Here is a 12,827-nt window from a genome sequence, read left to right as displayed (position 1 = left end):
GAGGCATCGTCTGAGGGGGTACATTGCAATTAGACAAGGTACATGTACAAGTACCTGTAGAAATTCCAGATTACTTCAGTTTCCTGTATTTCACTATTGATTCTGCAATAATTCCACTGACTATAGCTAACATATCTATTGCATGCCTCTGTTTTTTTTTAGCATATCCTGGTACGTAAATGTGATATGTATGTCAATAACTATTAGGGGCCGAATACTGGCTCCTTATTCATACATCCATTCTGATTCTAGTCTAAACACAATTTGTGATAAATTCGTAATTTACCTGAAATATAATCACTAAATACGTCAACTACTGGCAGGTTCTGTAGGCTTTCGACACAAGTAAACACGAGTTATCTTTCTTGCTCCTAATTCTTAATAAAAAAATCTTCCGAATTTTCCAAGAGTTATCCTTCTTAGATTGTGTCAGAAATTGCGTTCTTCATTTTCTCACTACACTGGAGCTTTATTTTAAAATCTATATGATCAAAAAGTGACTTAAGAATCTTTTCGTTTTTTTTCTTCTAAAAAATGCATTCATTTGCAATGATAACTTTTATGTAAAAATCATGAAGAATGGTTATTACAGATTTTTACTTGTCTCTGGAGAACTTACAGCAAGATAGAATGATAAAAGTAACTTGATCATTTAACCAAGGATTAATGAAAAGTGAACCATTACGTAATTTGGTAAATAGTATTTCCAGTTTTTCTCAACAGTTAATGAATGTAAGGAGAATTTTGATATGTTAAAATGAAATTTTAGCTGCCCAACATGTACATGTGATGGTCGGCTTAGAAAACCAGAAATAAAGAAGCTTGTATGACATTTGTATATAATATTTTATTGTTCTTTAGCCTGTATACTTGTTTTTAAAACAAATAAAGGAGATTCATGATAAATTAACAATGTATTTTCTAATTAAAAAAGGTGTATAATGACATGTAGCGATAAATGGAAGTATGTACACATAAAATCACAAGTATTACAGTTGGGGCTCATTATTTATACAATTAAGGTGTTACAGTAAGCATGGACCAATCTCGTTCACCCGATACAAGGCCAGCTTCTGTGAATGCTTTATTGGGGGATACTAGTATCTGCATCAAATATTGCTTTTATCTCTTATTAACTGTTTGGATTCTTTGATCTTGGTCATTCCTGACTCTATATTGCGAAACTATTAATTAAAAAAAATAACATAATGAAATTTGATCTTAAATGACGGTCACCAGCACATTAGAATAGAATTACTACATGGACTTGATGTTTCAAAAGATTTTATGCATGTGACCTTAAATACAATGATAAAGGTTATAATGCTTGAATAAATACTCTCGGGTTCCTGATAAAATTTGCTTACAGTTATTAATCTCTTAAAAAACCTGCTTTGATATTGATAGCATATGACAGTTACTGATTTGCATTTCCAGATGTGGACATATCCACAGAACTCAGCCTGATAAAAATAAAATACCATTAAATACACAAGTTTTGATGGCTACAGGCAGAGCGAGAGAATAAAAAGATGTTTCTAGGCACGATATAGAGTCTACAACATGAAGTATATTGTCTCCCTTCTTGACTTTGGGACAAAATATAGACAAATCTAAGCTCAAAGCTCTCAATTTTTACTTTTATTTCTGGCATATCAGAGAAAGACAGACGGACGAGACACCAATGTTTAAAAGTCGGAACATTCTGATGAAGCATGTTAAAAATTTCTGTAGGTCAATAGACATGTAGAATATAACCTTTGGTTTACGATACACAGCACCAGACAACACCCGTGTAAATAGGTACATTAATGGATTGCTCTTTGAATTCTCTCGTATCTGATTTATCACCTTGATTGGCATAGGAAGCTCACAGTAATCCAGAGATCAACATTTCATAAGATATATCCCCTTCTTTTCACAACCTGAACAATATCCCAGATTTATGTACCCTTGACAACCAATATTACAGTACCCTACAACCTTAACAACACCCCAGGTACCCCACACAGTCCAAGGTCATAACGCCATGTCACAACCAGAAATGAAAATATAATGTTTCTCTTGGCATGTAACTCATTCCTCATATTAAACAAATAAATATCATCTTATTTAAAATATTAGCACTAAAACATGTTTCAGTAAAAAGCACCACTATCCATCTAAACACTGGTCCCTTAACGGGCTGTTTAGTGTCCTAGCCCTGTTCCTCAAACACATTGGTCCCTTACAGGGCTATTTCATGTCTTTGCCCTCCCTTGCCTTGTCCTGCACTAATCAGGACTACACTGACAAGGTTCCTTATAGGCCTTTACATTGTTCTTTTGCTCCTGCCTTTGTCTCGTACCAATCACAGGGCTGATAAGGTTCCTTAAAGGCTGTTTTTCTTCTTGTTTTTTTCCCCATAAAGAAGTACAACAACTCTGGCAAGATCCCATTAAGGGCTGTTAAGTGTCTTTTCTTTGTCCTCTGCTCTTGTCTGATACCACACAACATCTGCACAGTCCCTTAAAGTGCGGTTTCCTCATGTCGCCGTCCTGTACCAAGCACACCCATATCTGTAAGACTCTGTCGACTACCACTTCCTCCTGTACCCTCGTATCGTGCCTGTTCCCGACATTCATCTCTCACCCTCATCAGTAGCCTCTGAAGCTCTCGATTATTAGGAGCGAGGCGTGTCGCTTCCTTCAGGTCCTCCAGAGCTGCGTTACACTGCCGGTTGTCGCGCTTGGCCCGAGCTCGAGCATAGTAAGCCTCAAAACATTTCGGCTTTAGTTCCAATGCCTTAGTAGCTAGGTCTATGGCGGAGTCCCATTCCTAAAATAAAAAAGTATCAAATCAAGACTAGGAAATATTGGTTATTTCTATAACTAAAATTATACAGAATTGTTTGCTCTAATGATAAATTATGTGTATATAATTTAATTTCCTATGTTACACTCCTCTCTATTGGTTGTACCTTTGAGGTTATATTTCTAAAGACCATAAGAATTGTATGTCAAGTATTGTGACGTCTTATGTAAAGAAAGTTTTCACGTTTGATTTATTGTAAAAGTAAGTAAAATCACGGAAATTTATGCCTAATTAGTATCTAATTGAGTAATCTAAATTAAATTATAAGCATCATTCTCAATATCATTTTGGTTTATAAAGTCATAGACAAAACACAGATGGACTTTCCTTTTCACTGCTGCAAAGTGTCTATGAAAAATGTCCTTCTATTTCTTTGTCTATGACTTCATAAACCCTAAAAATATTGGGATTAATGCTTAAAACCTTCAGCAAATGCATTAGTACTATATATGTATAAAAGTCATTTGCAGGAAAAACAATTTTACTCTAAAACTTTCAGAAATATATACAAATGGAGAAGAAAACCTAAAATAATAGAAGGGTACAAAAATTCAAATATCAAAGACACAAAAACAGAAACATTCCCATACAAGCAGCCTCAACAGTAAAGCAAAACTTCAGATTTGCCTGGCATTTACACCGAAGCAGTTGGAGTGTCAGGTTTGAGGAAACATTGAATAAAAACCACACACAAAGAGCTTAGTTCATTTGTTAAGCCCTAATTTTTTACCCCCGACCCTAACTTTTTTTCCACTTTTCTACAATTTTTTTTTTAAAAAGTTGGGATTTAGATCTCAGACGCCGGTTCCGTCCATCATTTTAAAGTGAAAGACACTAAAAAAATAAACAGAATAAAAGAAAAAAAAAAAAAAATCCTCCCGACCGACCGACCTTATTTTTTTGCCAATGTAACCCTAAACAGACATATTTATTTTTGGCCTAAATGTAAAATCTTATCATTAGGATATGACCACAGAAGTTATGCAGCAACTGGTAGCTGTACTTACACTGAGTTTACATTTACACCGGGAAAGGTTGAGGAGCAGGTTAAGTTTAAGCTGTACTTACACTGAGTTTACATTTACACCGGAAAAGGTTGAGGAGCAGGTTAAGTTTAAGCTGTACTTACACTGAGTTTGTGTTTACACCGGAAAAGGTTGAGGAGCAGGTTAAGTTTAAGCTGTACTTACACTGAGTTTACATTTACACCGGGAAAGGTTGAGGTGCAGGTTAAGTTTAAGCTGTACTTACACTGAGTTTGTGTTTACACCTGGAAAGGTTGAGGAGCAGGTTAAGTTTAAGCTGTACTTACACTGAGTTTACATTTACACCGGGAAAGGTTGAGGAGCAGGTTAAGTTTAAGCTGTACTTACACTGAGTTTACATTTACACCGGGAAAGGTTGAGGAGCAGGTTAAGTTTAAGCTGTACTTACACTGAGTTTACATTTACACCGGGAAAGGTTGAGGAGCAGGTTAAGTTTAAGCTGTACTTACACTGAGTTTACATTTACACCGGAAAAGGTTGAGGAGCAGGTTAAGTTTAAGCTGTACTTACACTGAGTTTATGTTTACACCGGAAAAGGTTGAGGAGCAGGTTAAGTTTGAGCTGTACTTACACTGAGTTTACATTTACACCGGAAAAGGTTAAGGAGCAGGTTAAGTTTAAGCTGTACTTACACTGAGTTTGTGATTACATCGGGAAAGGTTGAGGAGCAGGTTAAGTTTGAGCTGTACTTACACTGAGTTTGTGATTACATCGGGAAAGGTTGAGGTGCAGGTTTAGTTTAAGCTGTATATGGAAAGGTTGAGGTGCAGGTTTAGTTTAAGCTGTACTTACACTGAGTTTATGTTTACACCTGGAAAGGTTGAGGAGCAGGTTAAGTTTAAGCTGTACTTACACTGAGTTTACATTTACACCGGGAAAGGTTGAGGAGCAGGTTAAGTTTAAGCTGTACTTACACTGAGTTTACATTTACATCGGGAAAGGTTGAGGAGCAGGTTAAGTTTAAGCTGTACTTACACTGAGTTTACATTTACACCGGGAAAGGTTGAGGTGCAGGTTAAGTTTAAGCTGTACTTACACTGAGTTTACATTTACACCGGGAAAGGTTGAGGAGCAGGTTAAGTTTAAGCTGTACTTACACTGAGTTTACATTTACACCGGGAAAGGTTGAGGAGCAGGTTAAGTTTAAGCTGTACTTACACTGAGTTTACATTTACACCGGGAAAGGTTGAGGAGCAGGTTAAGTTTAAGCTGTACTTACACTGAGTTTACATTTACACCGGGAAAGGTTGAGGAGCAGGTTAAGTTTAAGCTGTACTTACACTGAGTTTACATTTACACCGGAAAAGGTTGAGGAGCAGGTTAAGTTTAAGCTGTAGTTTAAGCTGTACTTACACTGAGTTTATGTTTACACCGGAAAAGGTTGAGGAGCAGGTTAAGTTTGAGCTGTACTTACACTGAGTTTACATTTACACCGGAAAAGGTTAAGGAGCAGGTTAAGTTTAAGCTGTACTTACACTGAGTTTGTGATTACATCGGGAAAGGTTGAGGAGCAGGTTAAGTTTGAGCTGTACTTACACTGAGTTTGTGATTACATCGGGAAAGGTTGAGGTGCAGGTTTAGTTTAAGCTTTACTTACACTGAGTTTATGTTTACACCTGGAAAGGTTGAGGAGCAGGTGAAGTTTAAGTTGTACTTACACTGAGTTTGTGTTTACACCGGGAAAGGTTGAGGTGCAGGTTAAGTTTAAGCTATACTTACACTGAGTTTGTGTTTACACCGGGAAAGGTTGAGGTGCAGGTTAAGTTTAAGCTGTACTTACATTGAGTTTCCGTTTACACCGGGAAAGGTTGAGGAGCAGGTTAAGTTTAAGGTCCTTGAATGTGTTGAAATCCTCTCGGATATCTTCTCGAGGGAACTTCTTGAGAGCGTACTGATATCTCTGGGCAGCATCCCTGATACGGCTTTTCTTGTAGAGCACGTTTCCATCCTCCATGAGTTTGTTGAGTAGAAGTAGCATCATGTCAGATTTACCAGACGCCACAGCCCATGTGGTTTGACCTGTAATAACACCACATAATCAAGTATATATCAAAACAAACACACAAAAACTTACTTTTAACAAAAAACTAAGTGTATTAAACTTACAGTCTCCAAAACATATGCATATTTTTATTTTCATAGTTTCAGTTCAACCACCAAGGATGCTATTACATATACATGAAAACTTTGCATACCTAGTTTAGCTCCTTTCTTCAGGAAGCAAACAACCACTGATGTGTTCCTGCGGTCAATTGCACGGTCCAGTGCCCTCATGCCATTAAGGTCAGCATGCTCTATTTGGGCACCCCGGTCGATGAGTGCCTGTACTACCTGAGCATCACCATGGAATGAGGCGAGCTGGAGAGGAGTACGACCACATCTGTCGGTGTGATGGAGGTTTGAACCTCTTTCCAGTAACATCGATATAATGTGGAGATGACCTTTCAGACAACCCCAGCAAAGGGAGGTAAGTCCTTCCTTGTCCACCTGGTGAATGGAGCAACCTGACAAAATACAAGGGAGACAACAATTGTAATAGATGTCATACTTCAACCTGACAAAATACAAGGGAGACAACCACTTTAATAGATGTAATATTTCAAACCATTGAAATTCAAAGGGAGACAACCACTATAATCATACACAATAAAGATGTCATATTTTAACCCGACAGAATACTTACTTGCAGAAGTGTATTTTAATTAGGTTTATTTACAGTCACAGGTATCCTGTCAAAATCTTCATTTAAAACTGATATTTCCATCAAAACAGGCTTTAAGTATTAGCTTATAACTAAATTCCTGACTACTGCTATATCACCTTTAAACCCTTCATCAAGTATATAACTAACCTTGGTTAAGTAACATTTCCAGCACCCCTATATGTCCCTTGTAGGCTGCGATCATGAGAGGCGTGCGACCATATTTATCTGTGTGGTCAAGTACGGCCCCCGAGGCGATGAGAATCTCTACAATGTGCCAGTGACCAGCGTCCACACTACACAGTAAGGGTGAGAAGGACTTGTTGTTGGCCTGCTGAGGTCTGGCTCCTTTCTCCAGAAGGTACTCTACTATGTCTTGTTGTCCATGGCCACAGGCCGCCGTCAGAGCTGAAACAGGCAGAACATGTTGTAGATATTCTTATGTTTTTTTACAACATTAAAGACAAAGACTCGCTGGTTATTTATTTTCCAAATTAATGTTTATTAGGGAAATTCCTGATTGATGATATTTAACATAAAATGGTCAGTGAAAGAGGAATGATTTTGTGTGTACTTTGTGGTTTGCCTTTGGGAGAGCGATTATAAAACCATAACCCAAATACCTGGTAGCTGTTTTGTATATTTAAGGTTGAACTGCAACCACAAAAATATGTTTTTACACAACAATACCATTTCATGTTACTGTATAACTGTTTAATTTTGTGGGTGAAAAATGTTCATGATTTACTGTTTGCGGTACATTCACGAATTATCTCTGTAGCCTTTAAAAGTGTCATTCTTATGACAGGCTTTAACACATAAAACCATGATTTTAATCAATTTTATGAGGTATTAAATTTCCTGAATTAGGATAGATCTTCAAATTAAGCAAAAATATTATCTCTGTGAATATTAGCTACTATACAGTCATCTGTAAGTATTTTTTCAGTGACCCTCTCAATTCCAGGATAAATGGATGTTCTTTTCTGAAGATACCGTTACAAGGCAATGTATTTATTTTCTAGTCAATCTATTTCTCTTGGTGCACAGTAAATCAACAATTGTTTAAATCATTTCAATACTCACGAGTTTCTCCTAATAATGTGTCGACACTGTTAAGACCGAACCCATCATAATTCTGAATGCTGGGATGTAACAGATAGTCACATATCTGAAAAGGAAAGTAAAATTAAAATTAAGAGAATTCACTCACACACAGGAAAATTGGGTGTTTTTAAATAAATCATAACACATTTTTGGTAACAAATATGCTATGTCTATGGATAATCTTCCATATTCTGTATTACCCCGCCAAACTCCCCCTTTTCTCATTCCATAAGATTACGTTCATTACAATAAACAGTTAACATTAAGCACATGCTTTGGGAATTTGTAAACATTAGTGTGAGACTACATAGAAACATACATTTCTGTGACCCAGAGCTGAAGCAGCTACAAGAGCCTGCTGCATGGCCTCAATCTTAGTCAGCTGACCATCGTAGGAAGACCAATCACATTGCAGCAGATATTCTAGGGCCTCAAGGTGACCGTGCATAGCCGCGTGGACTGCCGGACATTGTCCATTGTTGTCTACGTGGGATAGCTGTGAAGAAACAAATTAGAAACTAGATTGAAGGTGTGCATCTATATCAAAGACAAGAATAAAACTAGAAAATGTCCGAAAGAAATAATAACCTGGATCCATATATCAAAGTGGACATGGGTAACATTATATAATCCTCACTCTTTCTTTGTTATAGTATAAAATCTAATGTTGAACTGGAAAGTTTGGTCAAAAAAGGATGGGAGCTTACCCTGGCGTTTCGAAGACACAGCATCCTCATGACATCAATCTGCCCAGCAGCAGCAGCATAACATAGAGCTGACATTCCAGTCTCTGAAACAGCGTCGACACTGGCATGAAACTCCAGCAGTAGACCAACCATATCTGAGAATCCCTCCCTAGCCGCCACACACAACACTGGGGCCAAGTTTTGGTACTGGGTACGAGAGTTAGGATTGGCTCCAGACAACATGATCAGTCTGCTTACCTAAATTCAAACACAACCACAGTAAAAGATAATTCACACAATAAGGTAAAGCAAGTGAAAACAAAAAGATAAATAGAATTTAAGTCAATTTTATAGCTCATGCCTTGTAGTAGAATCTCTAGTTTGAGAATATTTGAGACTTAGTGTAGAAGTCATTTCTTTACCACTCTGATAGTATTTCCCCGGGGAAAGAATTGGCTAACTGATTTCTTTCCTGGGGGAAAAAACTGGCCAGCTGATTATTTCCCCCCTTAGCTTCACCGTCCATTATTTCTAGGGTGGGGGTTGGGGATATTGGCTAGCTGATTCTTTCCCCATTCCCTGTCTACTTATTTCTAGGGTGAGGTGGGGGCTACTGGCTAGCTGATTTTTCCCCATTCCCTGTATATTTATTTCTAGGGTGAGGGTGGGGGCTACTGGCTAGCTGATTCTTTCCCCATTCCCTGTCTATTTATTTCTAGAGTGGGGGGTGGGGGCATTGGCTGTTACCGATATAAGTAACAACAATTCACTGCTTCTGCCTCTGACTAGCAATGTATATAATGTTGTGAAAGAGATGTCTGTGTACTAACTTTGACATTGGGTGAGTACAGATTTCTGTATGACACGAGAGCAGCGTTGAGATTGTCCGAGCTTTGTGACATCCAGTACGCCTGCATATCCCGTGACGAGTAACCCCGCTGTTTACTGATATTCTTATAGATGTGAGCCTTGAGGATGTGGTGTCCTAGCTCGATTGTCTTGTCTTCATTCAGCGGAGCACTCAACCGTGACAGCTTAAACGCCATCAGAGCATGTCCTTGTCTGAAACACAAATGATACTGCACATAACCTCCTTTGGTCAAGGGAATAGTATGTGGTACTAGTTTAAACATTGTACATTTGATAATTGAAATATAAGATTTGATGATAAGAATACTAAATTAACACAATCAAATATTACTACATATCTAAAGTCAGTCTCCAAATTGAACTTGCAAAACAGTCGACTAGACATAAATGTAAACATTTCATAAAGCACTCCTTGTTAATAGGTCTGTGATATGAATAAAATTTTCCAAAATTCTGAAGAATCACCTGTGTTCATTTCCCTGAAAGCTGATCACAGCAAAAGATTATACTATAAACTTTAATAATCATTCAGAGTGTAACTAATCAGAGGTTGTCTTCATAGAATTACATTAGCCATAACTGTGAAAAGGGTCATTTTTGTTTTTTGTTTTGTTTTGGAAGCTTTTTCATTTTCTTCCATAAACAGCATTACTAAATATTTTCACAATAAAACAATGTCAGCCCCATGTGTATACCATTTTAATCTACCAGAGTAAGTTCCTTTTGTTTCACTCTGTCAGTATAAGACCAATGAAGTTAATACTGCTGACAAATGATTTCTTTACTATGTCGATGTGTTTGCCACTCACCGTAGATCACAGAGAAACTTTTGGTTGTCAGCGTCATCTCTCCTTATCAACCACTCCCTGAACGCTGGGTGGAAAAACATGTAGGTACTGTCCCTTCTCTGGTGCATAAAGCCTGATAACACACTCAGACGATTCTGAAAGTCTGTCCAGGAAAGAAAACGGTCAGTGTACCCAGAATTCACAGTCTCGAAGATTTCCGTGGCATTGAGTGGATAGAGGGTGGCAAGACAAACACTTAAAATGGGCGACACTTTCTCAAACGATCGTACACTCTGGAACTTTAAATTAAAATTTAATAAAAACACCTCGGATATATTCATTGGTAAGATTTTGTAGTTGGAACTCTTCAGCACCACATTCCCTTTCTCTATCAGATCCAGAGTTAATTTTGTGTATAAGAAGGAGCCCTTACTTAAAGTCTGCAGATGAACACAGAATTTTATTTGTGTTGATAACTCCAGTTTTCCATTAAGAGCAATATTGTTTTTGATGTTTGCACATGTTTCTATCCTAAAGTTGATGTAGTCCTGAATGTCTTGTGCAATGAGTTCCTCAAATCGACCACGGTCGATACATACATGATCGTACGGAAGTGACCGCGTTATCTCCTGTAGAACACTCTGAACTGTAATCACTGGCTTAAGCCACAGAGGAAAGTCTTCTGCGTGACGCACCAAGAAGGATGCAATAGTGTCTCCATAATCAGGCTTGTGGAACTCAGCCTCATTCAAAGAGTCTATGAGAATAAGACAACATTCAGACGCTATGCGCCCAGCTTCCTTCAATGTGTTAAGGGGCTCGATGATGCCCTTCAGGAAAGCCTCACTGGGATTTTGAACACATTCCTTCAAGCTGAGTACTTGCTGAAGTTGGGGGTCCTGTAGCAGCATTTCTCTGTACGCTGACAGCTGTGGGGCGTGGGACAAGCGTGCTGCTACACTGTGTATAAACTCAGGAACCAAACAGGTGGCATTGTTGTCCGCCTGACAGAAGTGGAACGCGACGACCTGGGACGCGAGGTTATGGAGTGCATTGTAGTTGAGACTGACGTCAGATACAGGATGATACTGCTGTGAGTTGAGTGTGGAGGTGGGACTGACACCCTTATGGAACACCTTGTCTCGACTCATACGATGACTGTTACCTATAGATAAACAGCATTAATATATCACTGTTAAAGTTCTGATATTATAACATGACACGTACCACTAAATATATTCATTCACATATTATTCTTTACATGTATTTTACCAATATTTTCATTCATTATCACAGCTTTATTGAAGCTGATGAGTTGTTCTCATGATTAAAATTTGCAAATTTACCACTCAGCTAACGATGTTGCCAAATCCTTTCACACAATGATACGATTTTTTTTTTTTTAAAGTAACAAACTCACCTTCCACAAGGTCACTTGGCGAGCCATCATGGAAACAACTCAGGTGTACCAGTTGTTGGATAATGGCCGTTTTACCCGCCCCGATGCCACCAGTGATTACAACTCCTCGCGTCTGGTCCACCATGTCCCTATGTAGGATCTGTACAAACAGATAGCAGATTCAGATGAGCAAAGGTTGATATTAAAGTGGGGGTTCCACGGGGAAATTATTTCAATTTTATCATCTCGAAGATTTAATCTCTGTTGTCTTTGATCTGTATATTTCACCATATAAAAGGTCTATGGCAATCTTTTTATTACAAATTTTGATTATATTTGAAGAGGAATTTTTTGCATTACTTGAAATACTATAATTATATGAAGCCTGTCAGACGACATCTTACCGACAAATAAAATTTAGGATATTGCAATGACACAAATGAAATATAGACCTCATTGTGATGTCACAATTGCATTAATGACTCGGTGTTTCCAAAACAGAAACGTGGGGTTCATATGCAAAACATAAACTTGTATAAGCCAATGAGAAGAGTGGGAGCTAAAACATTTTAATAACATATTCTGATATCAATAACTCACTTTTTCTAGTTCATTGAAGAGCCATTCTCTTCCGGAGAATTCCGACTTTCCCTCAGTGTGAGGAACTTCCATTTCCAGAGGAGTCAGACGGACCTGAGGAGGTTTGATTGGTGTGATTCTCACTGTAAGTAATAAAAAGTTGTATCTAATAGTCCTCACTTACAGATACTAGCCAGCTCGAGGTTTATACAGTGAAACCTGTCTAATCCAACGCTATGAGGGCGGAAGATGGAAAATTTTGGTTGGATTAGACAGGTTGTCAGAAAAGTCAGGTATTGTTCATAAATTCTGTTGACTGCACTTGTATTTAAATCTCTAGTGCTTACTTACCAAACGCTACAAATATTAGCAAGGTAAAGATTTTTATCAGATTATGAATAGATTTCAACTTGATGCACTAGAATGGACCAGACCTGGGAAACATTCGGGAGTGAAAAAAGCGTGAAGTTTATCATAAAAACAATGAGATATTGTCATACCTCTGCTGTCTGAGTGACTAAATGTGGCTCGCGCTGATGACCGGCGGAATGAAGACCGACCTCTGTTGAAGAGTCCTAGGTCTTCTATTTGACCTGGTGTTGATGCTTTATGAACAAAGAAGTTTGGAATAAATCAATTATCTTATCAATTCTCTGTTCCTAAAATTTTGGGAGTTCGCCTAGATATGTACCTTCATAACCAGAATCAATGGCTAAAAAGTTTTCTCTAAATCATCCATTTTAGTCTTTTTAACAAAACAAGAATTTTATATTGAAAATTTGCAGTTATCTCAAATAC

The 12,827-nt window shown here is 37.9% G+C and overlaps 1 protein-coding gene across 8 annotated transcripts in view; it reads right to left on the bottom strand.

Annotated features, from left to right (window-relative positions):
* Nucleotides 1-822: 822 nt before the first annotated feature.
* LOC138320645 (protein TANC2-like) overlaps nucleotides 823-12,827 on the bottom strand; it is a 48,147-nt gene continuing 36,142 nt past the window's right edge. For all 8 annotated transcript variants that reach the window (XM_069263772.1, XM_069263774.1, XM_069263770.1 and 5 more), the window contains 12 exons: nucleotides 12,530-12,634; nucleotides 12,051-12,172; nucleotides 11,472-11,610; nucleotides 10,073-11,216; nucleotides 9,224-9,455; nucleotides 8,415-8,651; nucleotides 8,027-8,203; nucleotides 7,687-7,771; nucleotides 6,751-7,008; nucleotides 6,095-6,403; nucleotides 5,680-5,918; nucleotides 823-2,817 (listed from right to left, as the gene is read on the bottom strand). In XM_069263772.1, the coding sequence (XP_069119873.1) occupies nucleotides 2,509-2,817; nucleotides 5,680-5,918; nucleotides 6,095-6,403; nucleotides 6,751-7,008; nucleotides 7,687-7,771; nucleotides 8,027-8,203; nucleotides 8,415-8,651; nucleotides 9,224-9,455; nucleotides 10,073-11,216; nucleotides 11,472-11,610; nucleotides 12,051-12,172; nucleotides 12,530-12,634 (3,356 nt within the window). In that variant the 3' untranslated portion in view covers nucleotides 823-2,508. The remainder of the gene's footprint in view (nucleotides 2,818-5,679; nucleotides 5,919-6,094; nucleotides 6,404-6,750; nucleotides 7,009-7,686; nucleotides 7,772-8,026; nucleotides 8,204-8,414; nucleotides 8,652-9,223; nucleotides 9,456-10,072; nucleotides 11,217-11,471; nucleotides 11,611-12,050; nucleotides 12,173-12,529; nucleotides 12,635-12,827) is intronic.

The sequence above is a fragment of the Argopecten irradians genome, chromosome 4 (assembly GCF_041381155.1).
Source record: "Argopecten irradians isolate NY chromosome 4, Ai_NY, whole genome shotgun sequence".
NCBI classification, from domain to species: Eukaryota; Metazoa; Mollusca; class Bivalvia; order Pectinida; family Pectinidae; genus Argopecten; species Argopecten irradians.
This window is presented reverse-complemented; position numbering and strand designations above follow the sequence as displayed.